General features: G+C 47.8%; 1 protein-coding gene across 1 annotated transcript in view; it reads right to left on the bottom strand.

Annotated features, from left to right (window-relative positions):
• The window catches only part of FLVCR2 (FLVCR choline and putative heme transporter 2), a 39,839-nt gene extending 19,531 nt beyond the window's left edge, over positions 1-20,308 (bottom strand). Inside the window, exons 1-3 of the mRNA XM_075712783.1 lie at positions 19,799-20,308; positions 5,431-5,572; positions 4,017-4,157 (exon numbers count right to left, since the gene is read on the bottom strand). Of these exons, the coding sequence (XP_075568898.1) occupies positions 4,017-4,157; positions 5,431-5,572; positions 19,799-20,308 (793 nt within the window). The remainder of the gene's footprint in view (positions 1-4,016; positions 4,158-5,430; positions 5,573-19,798) is intronic.
• Between the last annotated feature and the right edge of the window lie 1,459 nt (positions 20,309-21,767).

Below are 21,767 nucleotides of genomic sequence, written 5' to 3'. Positions count from 1 at the left end.
GGGTGATACTGGTCAAGCCCCATTCAGACACTCTGTTCCAGCTTACATACAACTCTGGTTGAGTTAAACACCTTCCCAAAGGGCACAAAAACCAAGAGCTTTGCTTACAGTAGACGAGAACATCCACGTGGGCACTGGACCAGCAGTACCGCAACGGCTACACTCTCACCTTGGGCGATACTGAGAAACCTTACCCAGGTGGATGAGGTCTGTAACAGTCAGCGCAACTTTCTTCTCAGAAAGTCATTTACATTTGCAGTTAGTTTCTCTTCAAGGCTTCAGTGATCCTGATGGGGGGAGGGATGGGCACACAGATTTCACCACTGCAGCTCACAGATCTATGGGCTCCATAAGGAGGCATGGGTTTAAAAACTCTGGCACAGATGCCTGAAGTCCTGACAGAACAGATACATGTCAAGTTCCCACTTCCTACTTTTCCTCTTTCAGCCTCAGCTAAAAGCAGAAACATTGCAATACATGATACAGAAGTGCAGTCTAGCAGGCAAAACTCTCTCTAACAAAGGGAACAAAACCCTGAGCTCCCCTAACCCTGAAGTCCTTCAGCTCCCCTGACCCTGAAGTACTCAGCTATCCTCCGCCTAGCCCAATCCTCCACTGGGACACTGGATACCCATTGTCCTACACAGCTCATGAAGCACTCTGAGGAGCCACACAATTGGCAGCTGAAGGGGACATCACACTTCCTTCACACGCCATCTCTGACAACATTAAGCAGAGCTTGCTCCATGGCTGCATGGCACAGAGAACAGATGAAGAATCTTATGCAAGTGATCCCAAATAAGCCAGCTGCCTGTGACTGCTCCCTGCTCCAAAAACACATGTCAGGACATTACAGGAGAGGCTAGTAAGCTGAGTGACGTGCTCTTTAGGCAGGAGGAATCCACCCAATCCTTTCCAAGAATTACTCAGAAAGGCTGGAAACACCAGCAGAGCCAGCAGCCAGAGAGGGGGTAGAATGACTGGAGAACCCACAGCAAGGAGGCGCCCTCCAGCCTTGAAAGCTGGCTCTTTGCAACACCTGGCTATGGCAATACAGCCCACAAGAGCCTAATTTGGCTTCATCCTATCTCCCCACCTCTGGAGCACCCTGCTCACTAGAAAACACCACAAACGGCAATGCCAGGACATAGGAGTGTGGCACATCAGCACCGTCCCTCTACCCACTACTGCTTCACTTCAAAGCTGGGCATAAACATAGACCAGTCATTTGTGTACCTCTACTTCTTGCCCGTCCAAGAGGACAGCAGCCTTGTGTGGACAGCCAGACGCTGCCCTGCCAGCTGATGCTGTCAGTACGCCAGCTTCATAGCAGCTCTGTGATGCATGTGATTTCTGAGAGAAGGGCCCCTGCTCCCAAGCTGGGCAGAAAGTGATGCAGAGTTGGCAGCAACACTTAGCACCAGAGTCAAGCAAAATATTCTAAGAATCAAGACAATGTGCCAAATTTGCATTTGTGAGGGCTGGCAAAAGTTGTAGGCATTTCACATGTCACAGTTGCTCAGTAAAGTTTCTCTGTGAATTAGAGTTGTTTGAATGCCCATAAAACAGGCAAGGGTTGTGCCTGTTTGACCATGCAGATGAGGAAAACCAGAACTAGTAGCTGGGAGCAGGACATCTGAAGGTCCAGCCCCATCTGATTCATTAGCTAGTTACCATGGTTTGCTTGCAATGTGCTGTAGAAGAAAATTTTTGAGACCTCACGGTGTCTCCTCTATTTTACAGAGGCTAGAAAGGGAAGTTTATTGCCTGCGGCGCCAAAAGGTGCCCTTTTGAAGCCTCAGACTAGAACCCAAGCCTTCTATAGCTAAGCAGCCTACTGCCTACATGACAGACTATTAGTCTCCCTCTTCTTCACCCTCATCATCCTCCAGGACAACGGTTCCTTATGCAGATCTCACTGCCCTGCATCTTCCTCACTGCACCATCACCTTTCCAAATGCTGATTCTTTGGACCTGTCTCATCATCCCCACTCCCCCACTTTACCAGCCTTTCCCAGGCTTTCCCACCCTTTTCCTGCCTACTGCCTCCCAGTAGCAACATGCAGTTGCTCTCCAGTGCAGAGCCCAGCTCAGAGTTTATTAATGCCCCCTCCATGTTATGCCTCAGCTTTACAGAAGGAACGTCAGCCGCCTTTGGGAAAAGGCTGTCAGGGTTTGCTTGAAAAACAGTTCACTAGCACTAACATAGCCACAGTGCAACCAATGTTTCCAGCACTGCAAGTCTTACCACAGGAAAGGAGTTGGCAGCTGCTGGTAATATCAAGACCTTAGAGGTCTGCAGACCTGTTCTGACCTAACATCATGTAAGGCCCCACATTCTTTCTACAGCCAAGGGAGATGATCAAGCAGCAGGTTTCCCCTTCTTTCCTCTGACACAATACTATGTTAATACAAAAGCTAAGAGAGGCTGCAGATACCTTTGTGTTAGCTAGGGAGGATGACTCAGTCGCACTCATGTGGCTGCAGATGTCTTAAATCTTGGCCAACATAACTTTTGACTTGAGTAGGAAAAACTGTCCCCATTTTAAAGACAGACTAGTTTTAAAAAAAAAAAAAGTTTCAGTGCATAGTTCCCTCTCTCAGTAACAGTCACCACCTCAAGTCGAGCTGGAGATTGACATGAGGCTGACACAGAGAGGAACAGAATAAATGCACAGACCAGGAAGAGAGACTGAATTATAAGCCACTGAACAGCCTTTCCACATTGTTTGTGACTGCTAGAAGGGAATTACCCCAGGGAGGTCAGATTCTAAACACACTCTTTGTACTGAGAGCCCTCCTCTCTCCTCTAGGACTTGTTCATACCTATGAGAACAAATACTTTCCCCTTTCTTTTCCCTGAAGGGTAAGTGCGAACTGAGCAGATGACACAATCCAACTTTTAGACACAGTCTGCCTGACAGTTTTTTCTATCTCCACTTTCTGAGAGGACATCATGTACTGTGGAGAGAAAAAAAAAAAAAAAACCCACATCAAACCAGCAGCTGCAATATAAACCAGCAGATCTTAAGGACAATCTGAGAGGGGCATTCTAGAAGACTACTGCATTGAGAAGGGAGAAGAGATTTCAACAACTCCAAAGACCATTAGCACCCTCAGCAGGTACAAAGCCACCATCTCGCTCTCTCCAACCTGGCTAGTCATCCACCAGGTCTTTTAGGCACAACTGCTGGCAGAACAGCAGAACTCCCAGCACTATTTAACTTTCCCCCTGAGGAGCTTCCACAGCAAACTAGTAGGAAGGGAGGACAGAACTCCCTGCAGACTAGCTGGCTACAGTATATCCTATAATGCAGCCAGGCATAGACCACAACAGCCTTTCTGCTAAAGAGAAAAATGCTTTTCCATATGACAATTCAGCATCAGGAACAGATTCAACACATCACACTGCCCTCAAAGAAACAGACCAAGACTGATGAATAGAAGCAAGCAGCAAACCCAGTGTGCAAGGACTGATGGCAAAAGAAGATGTTCTCCAATGCTTCCTTCCATTTGCTTCATAGGGACTGCCAAGGAAGCTGATGCAGTCTGCACATCTGCATGCTCCACATGACGTCCACTGAGAAGCCTGGCAGCCACACCCTTGCCTTAGGAAATGACTTTCACTCAGTGCTGTGACTTGCACTCAGACACAGCTCCATATATTTCTTGGGTAAGCACTTAGGTTAGTTCATTGCAAGTAACTAACTGACTAGGAAAAAAGCCAACAGGATAAGGAAATCCCCTGAACCAAAAACAAAGACTGGGAGAACAGTAGTGGGGGCATATTGTCCTCTGTGTGCTTGTCTTGCTTTTGTTCTTCCCTAGGCATTTGCTTGTAACCACTGCTGGAGATAACTGGGTTAGAAGGACTCCTGGGCTGTGGCAGCACAGCTATCCTTATGCTCTCCCAAAAGAACTCAGGCCAGTTACTGCCCCAGCAGAGCACAGAGAGGGAGGGAGAAGCTAAGCATGTCTAGCAGTGATAACTGCATAGAAGAAAGGCCAGACCTTACCGTAAGTGACCATAAGCAGCAAAAAGTTGGCATTGCGGAGCAGACGGAGGATTGATTGCATGTAGGAATACTCCTCTGTCAGTCTTGACTGGATCAAGGCCTGAGCTCGGCTCGGAGGGTGTGGGGGCTTCTCCTTGAAGACTGAAACCAGACACAAAGTACACCTGTTTGTAACGGTGCAATCAGGGAGCCTGAGCACACACTGTGGGTAGAGTCATTTGAGGGACGGCAGAGGGGCTAGTAAAACCAAGTGTACAAAACACACCATCGTCCTTAAGCTCTGATCTCCATCCATGAACTTATCCAGGAACAGGAGAGAACAGAGTCTTTCCAACAGTAACTCCTGCCACTGGGGAAACAGCTTGCCTTCAATTAACTTTTTATGTAGGCAGTTTCTGGCAGCAACAAAGAGTTCTCAGGACTAATAATGCCTTTGTCTCCAGAAGGACGGCCAGCCAGCTGCAAAAGTGTTGGCATGGAGTTACAAATGCAAAAGTAGAATGGGAAAAGCCAGCTGGCAAAGGCGGCCTGGTGCCCTGCAGTGCCCAGTGCCTAGGGAGCAATGACCTATGCCAGCTTTTATTTCAGGCCTGGCACTTCTTAGGCTGGCCAAGCCATCTGCTGTCCCTAACTAGCATTAAAGTAGCATCCAGAAATCCCAGTTGCAGGTGATACTGCTGTACCAGATGCTAGACAGCCATTTTTGTACCTTGTCTATTCCCTGCCCCAGATTCTTTAGAGTCTACATCTGATTCAGGCAACATGAACAAGCTGGCAAGAAGAGGCTATTAAAAAAAAAAAAATTCATGGAGTTCAGCGGACAAATTCTGCTCTCCAGTGAGCATGCCAATCTTTCATGCTAAAGATCTGGCTTCCACTTCACATGTTAAGCAGGGGAATTGCACCTCTGGTATCCTGCTACTGCCCTTAATGCTTCCTTCTCTCCACTCATAACTGGTTACCTTTTTTTCTCCTGGGAACAGCTTGTTCCTGTGATGCCATATAACCTGCCTCTTTCTCCCTGCCTTTAAGAGATAGTCATATCCAAGACATAACCCAAGACCCAGTACCCTGTTTGCAGGCAAGATGACTGTGAACCTTGGAAGGTATCTGTTAGCTTTTAAAGTACTTACTCGTGCCAGGGTTTTATTACACAGGCAATCAAAGGATGAAATGAACAATTTGGCAGGCACACTCACAACCTCCTGTACTCCCTTCTATATGTGCTTCTATATCCAGTTCATCAACGGCTTGAAGCAGCAAGACATCGTATTGCATGACCCTGTCAGCTATGTGCTAGGACACATCCCCAGATGACCTCCCTGGCCCATTTCCTAGCACACAGGCCCCTCACACACACGGGCTGATCTTCTCAGTCCCACCTGGTTTCATGTACACGCTCCCACCTCCTTACCTATGATGACCAGGATGAATAGGGCTGTTGCTACGCCTGCAGTCATGAAGAACATGATGCTGATGTGGTAGGCCAGCTTCTCCACATCCTCTACATTGGGAACCAGAACTGGAGGGACCAGAAAGCCCACAGCGATGCCAAGCTGAGCAGGAGAGAAAGGGGACACACAGAGGTGTGACATGGAACCACAACACTGCCACCACCCCACAGCTCAGCCCCCTGATGCCCAGTAAGGGCTCAACTGAGCCTAATCCAATTTCACAACCAAGGTGAAAATCTTTAACACCCAACAATCAGAGATAAAAGCCAGCTACCCATTGCAATTAGGCCATAAGAGCGGTCTCCCCACTACACTCACAACTGTCATGATAGTCAAGGCAAGGTTTTACAATAGAATTGAGCAGAATGAATACCTGCCTCCAACAAAGTGGCAGTCTTGCTTCCCCTGTCCTCCCCCATGCATGTATGTTCCTGTCCATACACACATCCCACTCCTTATCTTGCACCTGCTCTGGTGCTGGCCTGATCACCTGGTAATGATTCTATGATTCTAATCCAATTTTGCTCATTAAAAATGGCAGAAAACAAAACTGTCAAAACCCACCACAATTCTTTGCTGGGTTAATGAGTTGAACCAATTTATTTTCCACCCAGACAAGCACAAGGGCAGAGACAGAAACCAACCCACTCCTAACAAGCAAGATATTAATCTGGCTCAGTCACTTTATGACACTGTTTCCTAATGAGCCCCCTCCCAAGACCAGGCTCACCTTGTGACCCCTAGGACAACCTAGAAAAACATCAAGGTTGAGAGCGAAGGAAGTGCTGATGGCACATATCGTAAACATCGACGTTGTGTGATGGGGCTTGGCAACTGCCCCTGGATAAAATGCTTGGCTCTAAAGGGCTGCAAGAAGAAACCCCTGCAGCTCTGGCCTCTGCTTCACCAAGAGCCCCACATGTCCAGCTGAGGAGCTCCTCCAGTGGCAGCACACACTTTAGTGAGGACATCAAGGCTATTTCTCCACGACGGCGACAAGGAGCTGTAGTAGCACTGGCTTTGCCACACTCCTAAGTGGGACTACCAGTGGCACAGACCTTCAGTGCCACCCTTGAATGGGAGAGAGAAGAAACAGCTGTTTTGCTGCTTAGGAGCACACTCTTCATAAAGTGGGAACCAAAGTGCACTCAGCACATTTGTGAGTACTCTAAACACAAGAGGAGCCTACAAAAGCCACTTTTCCCCCTACTTTGTGTTTCACTGTTTGTGGCTGTGTTTCAATCACCATTTGGTTCCCAAGCACTGTGTATTTACCTGTTCCCCCGCCCTTCCCAGCACTTGCAGCCCTCCCAGACACCAGAAAAAGAGCCATGCTCAAGCTCAGCTCTTGCTTGTTCTCAAGGACAAGAAGGACACGGAACTGTTGGAGCGGGTCCAGAGGAGGCCACAAAAGGGATCCGAGGGCTGGAGCACCTCTCCTACGAGGACAGGCTGAGAGAGTTGGGGTTGTTCAGCCTGGAGAAGAGAAGGCTGCGGGGAGACCTTATGGCAGCCTTTCAGTACTTAAAGGGGGCCTATAGGAAGGATGGGGACAATCTTTTTAGCAAGGCCTGTTGTGACAGGAAAAGGAGTAATGGTTTTAAACTAAAGGAGGGTAGATTTAGACTGGCTATAAGGAAGACATTTTTTACAGTGAGGGTGGTGAAGCACTGGCACAGGTTGCCCAGAGAGGTAGTGGAGGCCCCATCCCCAGAAACATCCAAGGTCAGGTTGGATGGGGCTGTGAGCAACCTGATCTAGTTAAAGCTGTCCCTGCTCACTGCAGGGGAGGTGGGCTAGATGATCACTAAAGGTCCCTTCCAACCCAAAGCTTTCTATGATTCTATAAGGCTCTGCACACTCACCCTTGTTTGGGGCAAAAGCAATTTTTTGTTTAGCAACATCCTAGTTTTTGCTATTTCCTGATTTAAGCCTATGTTTGCTGTTGTGGACAGTGACAAGGCACACACAAAAGCCTCCAATAGATGGAAGGACTGAGAAAGCACCCAGGAAAGAGAGATGCCAGGTGGCCATGCAGCCATTCTCATCCTTCCTTGAAACAGTGATTTCCAATCTCTTTTGCAGGCTGTACCATTTGCCTGGAGACAGGAAAGCGCCAACAGTACCAGAACAGTGCTAACTGAATCTCTACAGACTAGCAGCATAAAAAAGTCCCACCCACAGTTGTTATTCCTGCTATGCTGATACAGCCTCTATTAAGCCACTGCCCTTAGCACACTAAGAGAGGAGGTAGGAATATGCAAAACATGGAAATGAGGATATAGTCAAATTAAGCCCACTGCATTTACTGTTTCCTTATAGGAAACATTAGATCTATATGGCACAATTAGCACCACCATGACCCATTGTCCCAGGATAATGGACTGGAGAGGATACTGTTTATGCCTCACTGATGACTGAAGAGCAGCAAGAGAGCACCGCTAGCCAACTGCTGCCCTACAGAAAGATTCTGCAGTGCTCGATGTCTTCATAGCCTCTGGAAAGGGTCTATTACTCTACAAGTATGGAAAGCAAGGACTAACAAAGGCAAGGACTATGCTGCCTATAAACCACATGTAAGCACATCAGTATACAGAGCAGAACGACCCAGGAGCCCTGTAACCCAGGCACAAGCTCAGACATGTTGCCTGGGCTGCCTTCCAGCAAAAACTCCTTGTGCTGTCTGCAATTTCTCTGTCATATCTCTGTGTTACTGGGATGCCAATGGACTCATTTTGGAAGACCCACTCACTGGCCAGGATCAAGACCACAGAACAAATACATTTCAGGTGCCATATCTGGTAGTTGGGATAAAAGTCAGCTTCTGCCATCCAGCCCCAGAAAAATCTCCACAAACTCCCTCCTCCTCCATCCAGCTGGTGGATTTTTGAGACAGGAAGAATGCTTATGTTTCAAACAGAGCTATCTGCTAGACTCAGACACCTTACTTAGCTTACAAACAAGTAACTTTCAACCATGTCTGGCCAAACTTCTGTGTCAAACAGTGCCCTCCACTGGGACCTGGAATAGACTGGGTCAGGATCAGCAACAGGCATGTGTGCCAAGTTCATTCTTGGTGCTGGGACATCACAGGGAGCCAGTGGGAAGAGTCACCAAGAGATTACAGATGTGTCCCACCAGTTCAGGGCACTGTCAGGAATGAGAAGTTGAAGAAGAATGGGAGTTGGGTAAATGGACTGAAGACAGACACAAGTTGTGCTGTCCCAGATAGCAAGTCAAGGACTGAAAGAGCTTAGGAGGAAACTTAAGAGACCATCAGGAAGGTTAAACCTTCCTAACACCCACACGGCACAGGTAGTCTCTGACACTGGACTAAACTTGTCAGAGCTCAACTTTGTTCGGACATGGCCTATCCCAGCCTCTCATCACAGTGAGTCAGTCTGTTCTCCTCCTCTGCACTGACCCCTGAGACTCACTGACTACCAGCAAGCACAAGTGTCAGCTGGCTTAGAGGCTTCAAGCTCTGACCTTCATTAAATTGCATGCCTCCCCCCTCTCTGCACAAATGAAACAAGCGTGCAGCTGCACAGAAAAGGCAACTGCACCAAACACAGACACTCAGAGATCACTTCTAGGGGGAAGAAGCCTGTTTGTCTCTGCAGCACACTTATTTTGCCCTGCTTGTGGCCAAAGTGCAGGCCTGTGGCTCTGGCGTGCCGGCTCAGCCCAGGACACAGCCACACAGGGCTTCACTCCTCTCTCCTTAGCATTCCCAAAGGTTCAAGCTTTGAGGAGAAGACTCTTCACATTGCTCCTTTACATTCAAGGGAAGAGTCCTACTAGCTCTTACATATCAGGTCTCATGTGTGCCCATCCACCCTTTACCAAATAAGGTCTATAACCACCTTTCTGGAAATTGCCCTTTTGTCTTATCACCATGGAAGAACTTCTTATCACTTGGAAGAACTGGGCGAGACTCCTGTGCTAGGTGCGTCTTGGCTTCCTGCTCTCTGCACTCACATGCTAGTCCCAGGAGCTGCTGAACTGCAGCAAAACAGAAACAGGAAAGGAGAGGAAACATCTCTGACATAAGTTTCTCCGGGACCACAGTCAAGATTCACTCTTTTCAGATCTCCCTCTAGCTTCGCCTTCCTGAAAGATGATCTATCTGATGTACCTAGAAGAGAGTGTATTGACAATCTGTTTTGCAAATTGTTCAGAAATCCTTTACTGGAAAGTCCTATAGTCATCACTTACCCAACAGGACACAGACTTGCTCAGCTTTCTTGGACGCTGCTGTTGTCTTTTCAGAAGACCTGAACAATTTTTCTAACCATAAATGGATGTTTTGTCCTCCCTCTTCCCTTGCCAAAAAAAGAACCACTTTTATCCATTAGGAGTTTATTAAACCTTTGAGAAGGACTAGGTGGTAGAAGGGAAAAAAAATCCCAGCAATCATAGCAATAGCATTTCATATTTCAGAGCAAATGATGTTATTAATCCTATGAAGATGAGGCCCCTTGACTTAACTAAAACTGAAAATTTCCTGGAGGATACTCACAGACCCTGGATTATTCATACCATTTTTAGCAATGAAGACAAGCTCTCAACAACATGATGAGTATTATACAGCACATACTTTACCTTTCACATGGAGATTTTTAGTCTGGTTCTCAGCAGGCCAGTGCCCACATCACCATCAGCCCAACAGACAACACTGTAACTGGTCAACCAGAAAATTTAAAGATGCCTTAGCAAGGGAAAAATAACTTTTCTCCCTTCTCCACACCTCTCATGTCAGGGCTGGGAAAATAAAGCAATGCAAAACCAAGGTTGGTTCTGCAACAGTCTGTGCTACCCTCCTTACAGAGGCCATCAGTCATTAGGGCTCATAGCGCAGTCCCTCTCACCAGCATACAAATTAGCATCTCCAACCTTTGTACATGCAGGAAGGTCTCCAAGACCTATACAGATAGGCTGTAGTTCCCAAAATTTGGCATATCATTCAGCATCCCCATACCTAAAACACAAAACACTGTCCTGATCTCCGAGAATCTCTCCTCAGGAACCAGGCGGCTGGCACTTTTAAGAAGGCTTTGGGATAATTTTTAAACAGAATACCAGGGAAGTCAACAACTACAGTGGAGTGCACTGTTCAGATGACTCATTCTTTAAAGGCTAATAAAGGATAGAAGAAATGTATTCCTACCTGAATTTTGTGAAGGACCAGTCCCAACAACATCATATTCAAGATTCAAGCATATAAAAGAACAGGCAACAAAATGAAAAGCAAGTGGATAATAAGATGGTACAGATGTACCCAAAGTCTTGAAATGGAAAATGGGATGTCTAATTTAAGTTTACCTGTTTGTATACTAAGAATCTGCTGAAGGAAGATAATCAGTGTGGCATCAGCATAAAAATTGTAAATGAATGATCGATGGAGGAGTGGGTCTCCACCTTAAAGAAAACGGAGTCAGCAACAGGAATACAGAAGCCCTATAAAATTCTGTAAGTAAGCACAAATATTGACAGAGGAGACCACCAAACCCAGAAGGTCAATTGAAGTGTTAAAAGATAGAAAGAGAGAGATGCTGCAAAGGCAGAAAAAAGCCAACAGTGAGAAATTTCACCAATGCCCTTGCAGGCTAAATAAGTGTCATGACAGGGATGATGCAGAGACTGCATTTTTTGATTCCATAAATACTCTTTTCTGAGGAAAACGTATGAGAGGCAGCACAATTTGTGATTTAGACCTAGAGCAGCACAGTGTGACCATGATCAATATTACAGAATGGTTCTGCACCACACTCAAATTCAGCTTCCTTGCAGCAGTGACAAAAAAAACACCCTCCAAAGCACTATGGCAATATTTAACTCACAGGAGGGAGCTGCCTAAAAGGAAAGAAGCTTGTTACAAGGAAATTAAAAAGAAAAGCCAAAGAAATTAAATGCTTGCAAGTGGCATTAAGAGTGTGTAAAGACACTGCATCAGAGGCTCAGTGTAAGCGTAGAGAACATTAGCAAAAGAGTTTAGAACAGAATGAAGGAACCACAGAACCACAGTTAAGTAAAATAAAAAAAAAAAAAAAAAAAAACCCACACCCAACCACCACCACCACCCAACTCAAAAACTGGACGTTATTCCTTCAAGCAAAGAAAAGAAGACAGCAAGCTGGACCAAGCTAAAGCCAAACCATAATTAGGCCAAAAAAGGCTGCGGAACAACTTTACAAACTAAGTCAAAACTCTTCAAACACAGGAAAATCAGGAAGCCTGCCAGACAGTCTGTAGGGCCAAAAGATGACCACTGTGGAAGGAGAACATTCGAGAAAAGAGGGAGAACTAAATGAAGTCTTGCACCAGCGTTCACGACATGGTATTTATGGGAGTTTTCCACATCAGCAGAACCTCTTCATGCAGCAAAAATCTGAATTGTTATCAGAGGAAGATGTTAATCAATTTATTTCAACTAATTTCTTCTACAAGGCATCAGGACCAAATGGATATATTCATCCAGGAGTTCAATAGAACAAGTCAACAGAAAACCCACACTACTCTCACACAAACACACCTGCTAACTCTGCTCTATTACCAAATACTCAAATCAGGAATAGAGGAAGGGCAAAGTGATGTGAATTCTTAAGAGGCCCAGCACAGGCAGGAGTCCCAGGAAACCCCAGGGCCAGCCACCCATGGGTTTGGCCAAATGGGCAGAAACTGTAGCAATCAAAAGATTGAAGTTTACACGTTGATAAACACCAATACAACAGGCTTTTCAGACAGTATGATTTCAACACAATCTCACCAAGTTCCCAAGCCAAGACTTCAGAGAGTTAGGAGGATACACTCCTTTGTTACTGTCTTTCCCTTAGCACTTACCACTGACTGGCCTGGGGCTGCCTGACAAATTTGGCCTGACCTAGGCCAGATGTTCCTCTGTTCTGATGCATTGTACCTTTCCAAAGGAAAGGCTTTAGGGGAAAAAAAAAAAAATAAAATCAAGGGCTTCACCTGCTTTCAGCAAAGAGAGCTCATTGCATTTGTCAACACACCACTGGAGCTACTCTACCTTTCCACTCCCAGAAGAGTGACTTTTAACAGGACCCACACTCACTTTGATCTGGGAATCAATCTTTCACACACACCACCCACACCACCACCACCCCAGATCAGCCTGGAGAATAGAAATAGGAGAATCTAACTACCCACTGCAGACCTCTCTTTGAGGGACATTTGTGAAACTCTATCAAATTCAATGTTTTAAAGCATGAATAAAACCAGCACTGTGCCAAAGACTTCCCTCCTGGCAGCCCTATACTGAGCCACCCACACAGTGCCACTGCCAGCAGCCTTCTGAGGGTCACACCAACCCAATTCCCTCCAGGGCCACCCCTCTGTTTCTAAAAGAGCTTCCTCCACTGCCTCCAAAAGCAGGGGAGCAGGAAAGATTCGTATAACTGCTGGGGAGATGCAGTACCAGTCTTGAACCATTTACTTACAATGCACATCACTACCTCTAATCCTCAACATCCACGTCAACCAAGAAGATGGAAATGAGGAATTCTCTAGAAAATCAGAGGGACTACCATGCTTTGGAAGAAAATGACTGATATTTCAATTGTTTTAACAAGTCAGTCCTACTGTACACACTGATTTACCTGTTTTCTGACATATGTTTAAGCCTGTAGGGCTTCACATTTTCGAGATGTTCTTCTCCAGACACAATAGTAGAAATGGCTTCGGGTTTTTGGGTTTCGTTTTGGGGTTTTTTAAATTATATTTGATTCTAATACAAGTGGCTTCAGATACCAAGAGCTTAAAAACAAATCCTGTGAGATTCCCCAAATGAATGATGAGAACTGACCCAACAATATTATCACCAGGGAAGCCAAGGTTCTCGGTGAAAAGTCAACAAAGCAAGCCTGCACACTGCAACTGTTGTTCTTCTAGAAACCTCTATCTCAGATAACCACCACAACAATAGGTTGCCTCTCAAAAAAATCTTACAGACAAAACACACAAGCCAAGCACAGCAATATCCATGCTGTTCAGTAACAGACGAGACGAGATCAGGATGTCACATAGCCCACACTAGCTACCCTGTAGTGCAAACCAGTGCGGAGATGCAGAACATAACTGGTAGTGGCAAAAGGACGCATCTGACAGGTGGGAGGAGGGGGAAGTTACGCAGTTTGCTGGATGAACAATACGCCTCTTGTTGCAGTAGAAAAGCCCTTATGAAGGTGAACAGAAGGGCTCTCCTTCTCACTACATTGCTTTTACATGTATGAGAGAGGGGAACTTTGAACCAAGCTCAATACATACAGGACCTGTGCCAGATGCCTCTCCAACAGTTCTGCCAGCATAATTAAATGCATCAGACCCGGCTCCCCATTCATGTAGGGAATCCCTTTGAGGAGGTACCTATTTGAAAGCCCTGGGCAACACAGCCTCTTCCTCTACTCTTGCCTGTGTGTCAAAGCTCTGCCCTGCGGTGCTCCCTCCTTTTCAAACTACAAGTGCCTCCCACACTATAACTATGACATTGCTCAGGGGCAGCTAAACTTTCTGACCCTACAATTCACGTACTGCAATCTGCAGAGAGCAGACAGCCACCCCCTTCTCACACCCTGTGACTTCTACTGCACATCGGCTTCCCAGTCCTTTGCTGTCAGCAGAGGTGGTCCCAGCTGCCTTTCTATACAAAAAGCTACAGCAGAATTGAAAATACCCAACTGAAGAGCTGTGTAAAGCAGAAGCTGCCAGTTCCTACCCAGTATACTTTTGTAGGGATTGCTGTCCAGAATATGCTTCTTCCATACCACTGACAGCAAAACTAAAAGAGCCTGTTGAAATCCAGATAGTCAGGAAGTCGACATATGTAAATGTCTGCAAACCACAACTTAGTCACATTTCGTGCAGTGTTTTAAGAAGCAGAAAGGACCCAAGTTGTGAAAGGAAAAATTGTAATCCAGGCCTTGTGACAAGATAAGATAGGGCTTAGGCTTTTACTCTCCCACTTATGTAGGAAGTAATGTATTTTTTCAAACTGCACTTGCACAACCATAGCTCTTCTGGAAGCAAAGCAAACTGCCTTCCTCATCACACTTCTGCTTCTGTGGCATCATCTCATACTGCTTGATATGATGCAATGCCATATGATGAAGACTGCTTCTCTATGCAAGTCATTCGTGTCCTCTTAGCCTTGAATGCACCTTGCCCCAGTTTACTGGGAAAGAAATGCAACACAGCAAAACAACAACAGTACATAAGAGACAGTAAAGCAGAAGAGGGGTTTCAACTCTGACAGCTACCTCAGCTGCTGCTGGAATCCTCATTTGGGATATAATACTTTGGTCAAGGACCTGCTACAGTCACCTAACATAGCCAGCCCCAGGGTATCCTGCAGGGCAAGTGCTGAGGGTGCTATAGGGCAGCCCCTCCCAGCAAAAACACTGCAGATATTCATTTAACTCCCATGCAACTTCTACAGAACATAACCCTAAAGCCAACTGCTTCTGTGAGGGAGAAGGGGGAGCTGCCTTTGGTGTATGGCTGGGAAGGGAGCACCAGATGAAATGGGTAGAAAAAGTTCATTTCAGGCTCCAGTGTCCATTTATAGAAACTTAGGCATTCCTGGGAAAGCCACGTTGCTATTTGGTCAGCACGCCCTTCCACACTGGGCCATGTCCTGAATCTCAGAGAGCTGACCACATAGCACTCCTTGTGATCCAAGTGCTCTGATCCTCCCTGCCCTTCTTTACAGGGGAAGAAAAGAGCCAGGGCTGGAGAATGTCAACCGTTAACTACTGCCACTACCAGCTCCTCTTGGTTCCTTGCTAAAGTCTTCTCTATTCTGCTAGCTAAAACCCTGGGAGATACAGGGCCAAGCTACAGAGGAATATGAGGCAGACTGCCACCCGCCCCTATTTCTAAGAGGGATCAAATCTCATCTGAAGAGCTGGGGAGCCTCCAGCAGGGACAGAACAACCAAAGAGATTTAGAAGTCCAACCGAAGACAGGAATTCCACAGGACGTGTTCCATTTCCACAACACTTCTTTGACTTTCAGATGCTGCCTTCCCTGAAGGGCAAAAGGTACAGAACAGAGTTAGCAGTGAGGCATCAGACAGCAGCACACGCTCAGCACAAACAGCACTGCAGGCTCACCAGCACAAAAGCAATGGCCATTCAAATGTTGCAGACCCGATTATTCAGCAACACCCACCCCACCCACTACCCCATTTCACCCAATTCAAAACAAGAGGAAAGAACCCATTAGGAGAGAGGGCGCATTTCCCTGAATTTCATTCACAGCTTATCATCCAGTTTGTCCACTTCAAAAGCCATCACCTAATCACTGCTATACTGGCACTCCCAGCAGTCTGCAGATAGCACCTAAAAGCTCTGCCTCAGGCCGTTCCTATTATGGAAGCCCTAAATCTCTGAAGTCACATGCCAGCTGCATCAGAACAAGGACAGACCCCACCTGAAGATCAGTAACATGCTGCATCATTTTTCCCCAGAGGCAGAGATGAATATGAAACTGAAATTTTCTTTCCTCCCAAACCACATCAACACCTTTTATCCACCCCTAGTAAAAAATTAAGAGGCAAAATTACAGCAGAAAGAGAGTCTAACATGCCTGCATCCTTACTCCCAAGCCCATCAGCTGTTTGTCAGAATGGCAAGAGCCAGGAAGAAGGTCTATTTCAATCAAAAAAAGTAACAATACCGGTGGCAAAGCAATACAAAGCCACAAATACAAATGTTCTTTCATTGCCCCTGTGCAACAGCTGTACACTTTTCTGTGCGCTGCCCATGTCCCTTGCCCATCGGGTGACAACAGGGAGATACGCCCAAAACCAACATGGCTGAAGAAGCGTGGCCCGAGCACAGCAGTCTAGCACGCACCATGGCAGCTGAAGCAGAGGGCTGGTACCCAGCCGCCAGGCTCCAGCTTATAAATTTCAAAAAGCCACGAGAATTTAATTCGTTACCTAAACATCGCCACCACTGTGTTAGTTCTGTCACACCACAGCACTGTGTTTCCTCATCCCCAAAAGACAGCAGAGCAAGTATATTAAAGGAAGGGGCAAGGCCTGCTGCTCCAGCAAGCACATACTCCTGAAACTGCTAGTATCTCAGGAGAGCATTTCTTCCCGCTGCAGTCCTGTCACCACAGAAAATGAGAGGACAGTCTCCCTCCCTCGTAGAAATCAGAAGCCCGTTTGCTGCAACCTGTCAGGTCTGAACCACGGCCCCAAACGGGGAACTGGCTGATGAATCAATACACCAAAATGGAAGCTGCACGGCCTTACGCAGACCGCTCTCTCCCACCCACCTCTTGTGCATGGGACTTCACATAGATATCCAGCACTGAGTTCCTCCACAAGTGACGCTGCTGACGATGTGGCAGGCATGCTACTTCTGACAGCTGTATTTCAGAACCATGTCAGATAAATTCCTCCCAATATTGAAACACATCTGAAGGACATTAGTGAACTCTCCAAAACACTTCTGCTTCCTTACCCCAGAACTTCAGCCTGAGGAAAAGTCGCCACATAAGATTTTTTTCCTAGGCTTTTAAGCAATGAGATGCTAGTAATATTTTAATAACACTAATATTTTAATGCCAAAGTATCCAACATGCAAGTAAACCCCATTCTACACCTCCCCATACATGCATGGAAAAACCTATGCATCTCCCTCTTAAAAATGGGGAAAAGTAAAATGTCATGAAAACCAGCAGTGGGTAAACAAGAGAATGTGACTGCCTCCTCCACAGGTGTCCACACTCTTCTAGAAGCTGTCCCGCATTGATTCAAGGGTGCTCAATCTAACCCTTCTTTGCACTTCAGATACCACAGCCAACACATGACCAGAAACAGGCGAGGAGAATCTGATACTCAACTAGGGGTGTTTGTTTTTTAAAAGATATTTAATACCCAGTCTGACCGATTCAATGATTTACTGTTCAGGGCTAACTTTGAACCTGAAGGTTACCATCACCCAGCAAGCAGCAGCGGCGTCCTGAGCAGACATCACCCCGGCAGACCTAGATGAACCAGCAGGCAGGGCTCTCCTCAGGACAGCGCTGCATAAGGCTGAGAGGGTAGGAGCAGAAAGAGGGCAGGTGTATCAAACAGCAGTGACACTGCCCCGGCTCCTCCACGTAGTTGGTTGCAATTCTCGACGGAGAGGTACATCAGTGCTTGGCGGTCAACAATACTCATGATCACAACTCAGTGACAGAGTTTTCCACCTTGAGGATGTGTAACTAAGTGACGTGGCAAGGAAAGGAACACCATACAGTTGTAGAGGAATGAGCATAGGGAATAATTTGCTGTACTGCCATACTGCAATTACAAACCCGCCGTATTTTACCCTTTGCTAACACTCCCTAAAACACAGTCTTTAACTGCAGAGTCAGGAAAAAAGGATGCCTCTATTTCTTGCCCCTGCCCAACATCACCAGTAAACAAAATAGCTACTTTTCATTCACTGTGATTATGCATCTCATGAATGTAGGGGAATGAATACTTGGGAATGAATAGGTCCTTCCTATGGAGCATGCCCTGCCTTTAGTCATTGCCATTTCTGACTTCTCTGATTCTCTAAAAGGAAAGTCTGGGCTTACAAAGCAAAGGCTATGTACTGAAATGAGGTATCATTGCCATGTCAGTTCAACCCCCAGAGCAGTGTGGAGCACCAAAAGTGTAGCCAAAGTTTGCTTTTCACAACTTTTATGCTAACCCGCTCCTTTTAGGACGATGAGGATACCACACACGCATACAGCACAGGCTGAAAACCTCATTGTTTGGATTTCTTATGCACACTGTTGAGTAACTCCACCTGAATAATTAAAAAAAAGTCTGACAACAAAATGCTCAGTTACTTATTTACTCCTAAATCAGCAGAGTGCTCACGCCAAGTTAAATGCCTTCCACTCTAAAGATTCATTTAAAACACATAAAAACCAGCCCACTAGTCTGGGTGATAAGAGCAAAGAGGAAAGCTTAGATTCACTCAGAGAAAGATAAGTATGTTTTCTCTCTCCAAAAGATGTAAACCAGAGTCTCCTTAATTCCCTAGTTCACAAACTTCAGTTCCTCAAATACAATCTCCAAGCATTCACCTCTCTTTGCCTCAGCAGTATCTAAATAAATACAGAAACCCAGGAACGTGGGGAAAGGAGACCTCAAACTCACTGCACACAAAGTTATCTGTGAGGAAGAAATGTGCATTAGAAACTACCTAAATTGCAAACCACTCAAATCTGAGTAACAGCCACCCACAGGCTGAAGCAAAGATGGTCCAGGGTGGTACACAGAGTCATGTGTAGTGGAGTACACTGGGTCTCAAAGCAAGGGGCACCAGTCCAGCCTAGAAGGTTCTGCTTCCCTCTTCTTCATGACAGTGTCACAGAGCCAGATTCGCTTTGCTTACGCCACATTGCATCAGTATTGGCCTATTTGCTTCATGCAACAGGGATGAGTGTTCCAGTGCAAGGGTCAAGAAGCTATTTCCCTGATCCTTTCAAAGCTGTGGAAAAATTTACCTCCTCTGAGCACTAGCTGGCTACAAGAAAAGACCATCACAGCTTGAGCAAGTGCAAGTCACTGGCCTCCCTGACCCACCTTTATCCAAGAATGCTCCAGAACTTACCTCACCCTAGCCTGATGGAAGGTTTGTTTCTTTTCAAAGCAACTGTTTGTGGAAACTCTATACCTACTTTTAAGGGGTATGAAAGCACTAAAGTCCTCTTCCTCCGGGGCTCAGTGACAAGGACTCTTTTCAGTAGACAGCTAATCTCCTTTGTTCCATCTACTTCTCAGCAGGAGGAGGATATTGCAGTGTCAAGTCCAGATGCAACTGCAGATCTCAGGTTTGCAGGACACTCTGCCTAAAGCGTGTTTCTCAGCACCATGCATTCTCCTCCAGCCCATCCACGGTTCTACTGAATCACATCCCTGGACTGGAGATTCGCAGACATGGAGCAGGAGGGCACTGGAGAAGGCTGTGAGTCCAAACACCTCTCAAAGCCAGAATCATACCCAACCCCCATGCTGCCCGCAACTTTGTAGACTTCGGTCCCATTTGCCTCTGCCACCACCATCAGCCCACAGCCTAACCCCAACTGTGTCCCTCCAGGTACCAGCCGCACTTCCCCAGGCGGAATTTTGTGTAAGTGCCTCTTACCCCTGCTGCTGCCCTCCAGGCCCTATGCATCTCTTCCCGCTCCCTGGTGTGCCCCCTTAGCACTCCCAGTCTCTGGCCAGCCAGGTGACAGCCCACCTGGCTGGCCAGCCGGGGGGCAGCGCCCATTACCTGGTTCCCAAAGACAGCGGGCAGCGCCCATTACCTGGTTCCCAAAGACAGCGAGGGAGCAGGCGGTGGAGACCTCGCGGGCGCCAAACCAGACGGAGGCGATGCGCGACGGCATGCCCAGGATGAAGACCTGGGCCAGGGAGCAGATGACCTGCCCCAGGACGGTGATGGGGAAGAGGTGCGGCTTCAGGCTGCCCAGCTTTACCCAGGCGCCCAGGGCGTTGAGGCCCGAGCCGGCCAGGGCGATGAGGCGCAGGCCCTTCTTGTCCAGCAGCCAGGCGACGGGGAAGAGCAGGGGGATGTAGGTGAGCATGTAGCTCATGGAGAGCCAGTCGATGGCGAAGGCGCTCACGCCGTAGAAGCGCACGAAGATGTTGTTGATGCTGCCGTACTCGATCCACTGGAAAGCGTTGCACAGGGAGTAGCTGCTGAAGAGCAGCACCACGGCCCAGCGACGCCGGGACAGCCGCACCTCGGCGGTAGCAACAGCGGCCTCCCCCACGGCCGGCAGCCCCGGCGCCCCGGCAGGCTCCTGCTGCACCATTTCGGCAGAGCCGGCTCGGCTTGGCTCGGCTCGGCTCGGCTCCTCGCCGGCACCCACCTGGCCGGGAAGCCCCGCCCGGCCGCCCCCGCCGAGCTCACTGGCTGCCGCCGCGCGGGGAGGCGCCGCCGCCGCCCCCCGCCCGGCCCGGCCCGGCCCGGCCCTCCCCGCCCTCCGCCCCGCCTCGCCGCGGGGGCGGGAAGGGCGTCGCGCTGCCCGGAGAGCGCACGGCCGGCCGCCGGCCCCGCGGGGCTCCAGCGGGGCGGTAGCCGTGGCGTGGGCCCTGCAGGAGCGCTGCCCGCGCCACAACAGAGGGGCCGCGACCCCCTCCCCACGGCCGCCACCACCCCGGCATTTCCCGGCCACGCCGAGCGGCCGCCCCGGCGTGAGGAAAGCCCGGTGCGGGAGAGACTTCGGTCGTCAGTGTACGCACTGAACCGGAGCGATGAACGGGACCGAGCCGCAGCTCTCTCCTGGGGGGATGCTGTGTGCGTGTGGGCACTGCCTGACCCAGCCGGAGATGCCAGGGTAGATGCCTGGAGGATGAACCAACCGGCTTTGGGTTTCATTTGCGTTGGCTTCTGATGGTTTTTTTCATGATACGGCACACTACAAAGTGAAAACATCCAGTGAAGTCAAAATTAAAACATCTCCGTGTGACTGAAGCAGAAGGGCCAGAAGTGATGTTTGTTTCCATCCTCATGGGGAACTTGAAGTTAATGAGTCAGCTCTTGTTTTCCTTCACTTGAGCAACATGCCACTCTGACAGATTCCTGCGTGGAGATCACTTATGATCTACAGTTCATTTAATTAACATCGTGTTATCTGAATTGCACAAACATTACTCAGCATGAGCTTTAAAACATGGACTTGGTTGCATGCTAGCGTTGTCCAGCTCTCTTCCAGCATTAAACACAGAGCTCAAAGTTCACTTGGAAAAATGGGAGCAATGACCTGCTTTAGGATGCTGTATGCCTCAAACAAAGTCTTGGATCAGAGAATGAAAAAGTCAAGTTTCTCTGACTTGTATTTGCTTTGTGGAACGCTGTCAGAGGTTACTGACGCTGTCCTCTGAATTACCCATCTGACTGCTGCAAGTGGTTCTTGCTGTGTATCCTCACAGAGCTCGCTTCTTGTCACCCAGCTGGGTTTCCTACTCCCAGCAGAGTGGCCAGGAGCACACGTGGAGACAAGCAAAGCCAGTGCAGCTTTCCCTGCGTGCTCTGCTGAAAGCACCGCAGGGCAGAGCTGCAAACCTTCCTACTCTCCCCCTCCTCAGCCCGCAGCTTTGCCAGTGAACCTCCAGCCTCACCTCAGATGCTCATTATGATGGTACAACAGAACCATAATGTAGCCCTTTAACATCATAAACAAGAAAGGCAAATTCAGAAGCAAGAGCCAGAAAAGAGGTTTTCAGTCCCATTTATTATTAGGTTAGGCACCTAAAGTTACTCCAAGCTTT

Source organism: Pelecanus crispus, chromosome 6 (genome assembly GCF_030463565.1).
Source record: "Pelecanus crispus isolate bPelCri1 chromosome 6, bPelCri1.pri, whole genome shotgun sequence".
Lineage (NCBI taxonomy): Eukaryota > Metazoa > Chordata > Aves > Pelecaniformes > Pelecanidae > Pelecanus > Pelecanus crispus.
The sequence above is the reverse complement of the archived record's forward strand: the minus strand, read 5'-3'. Positions and strand labels throughout refer to the sequence as shown.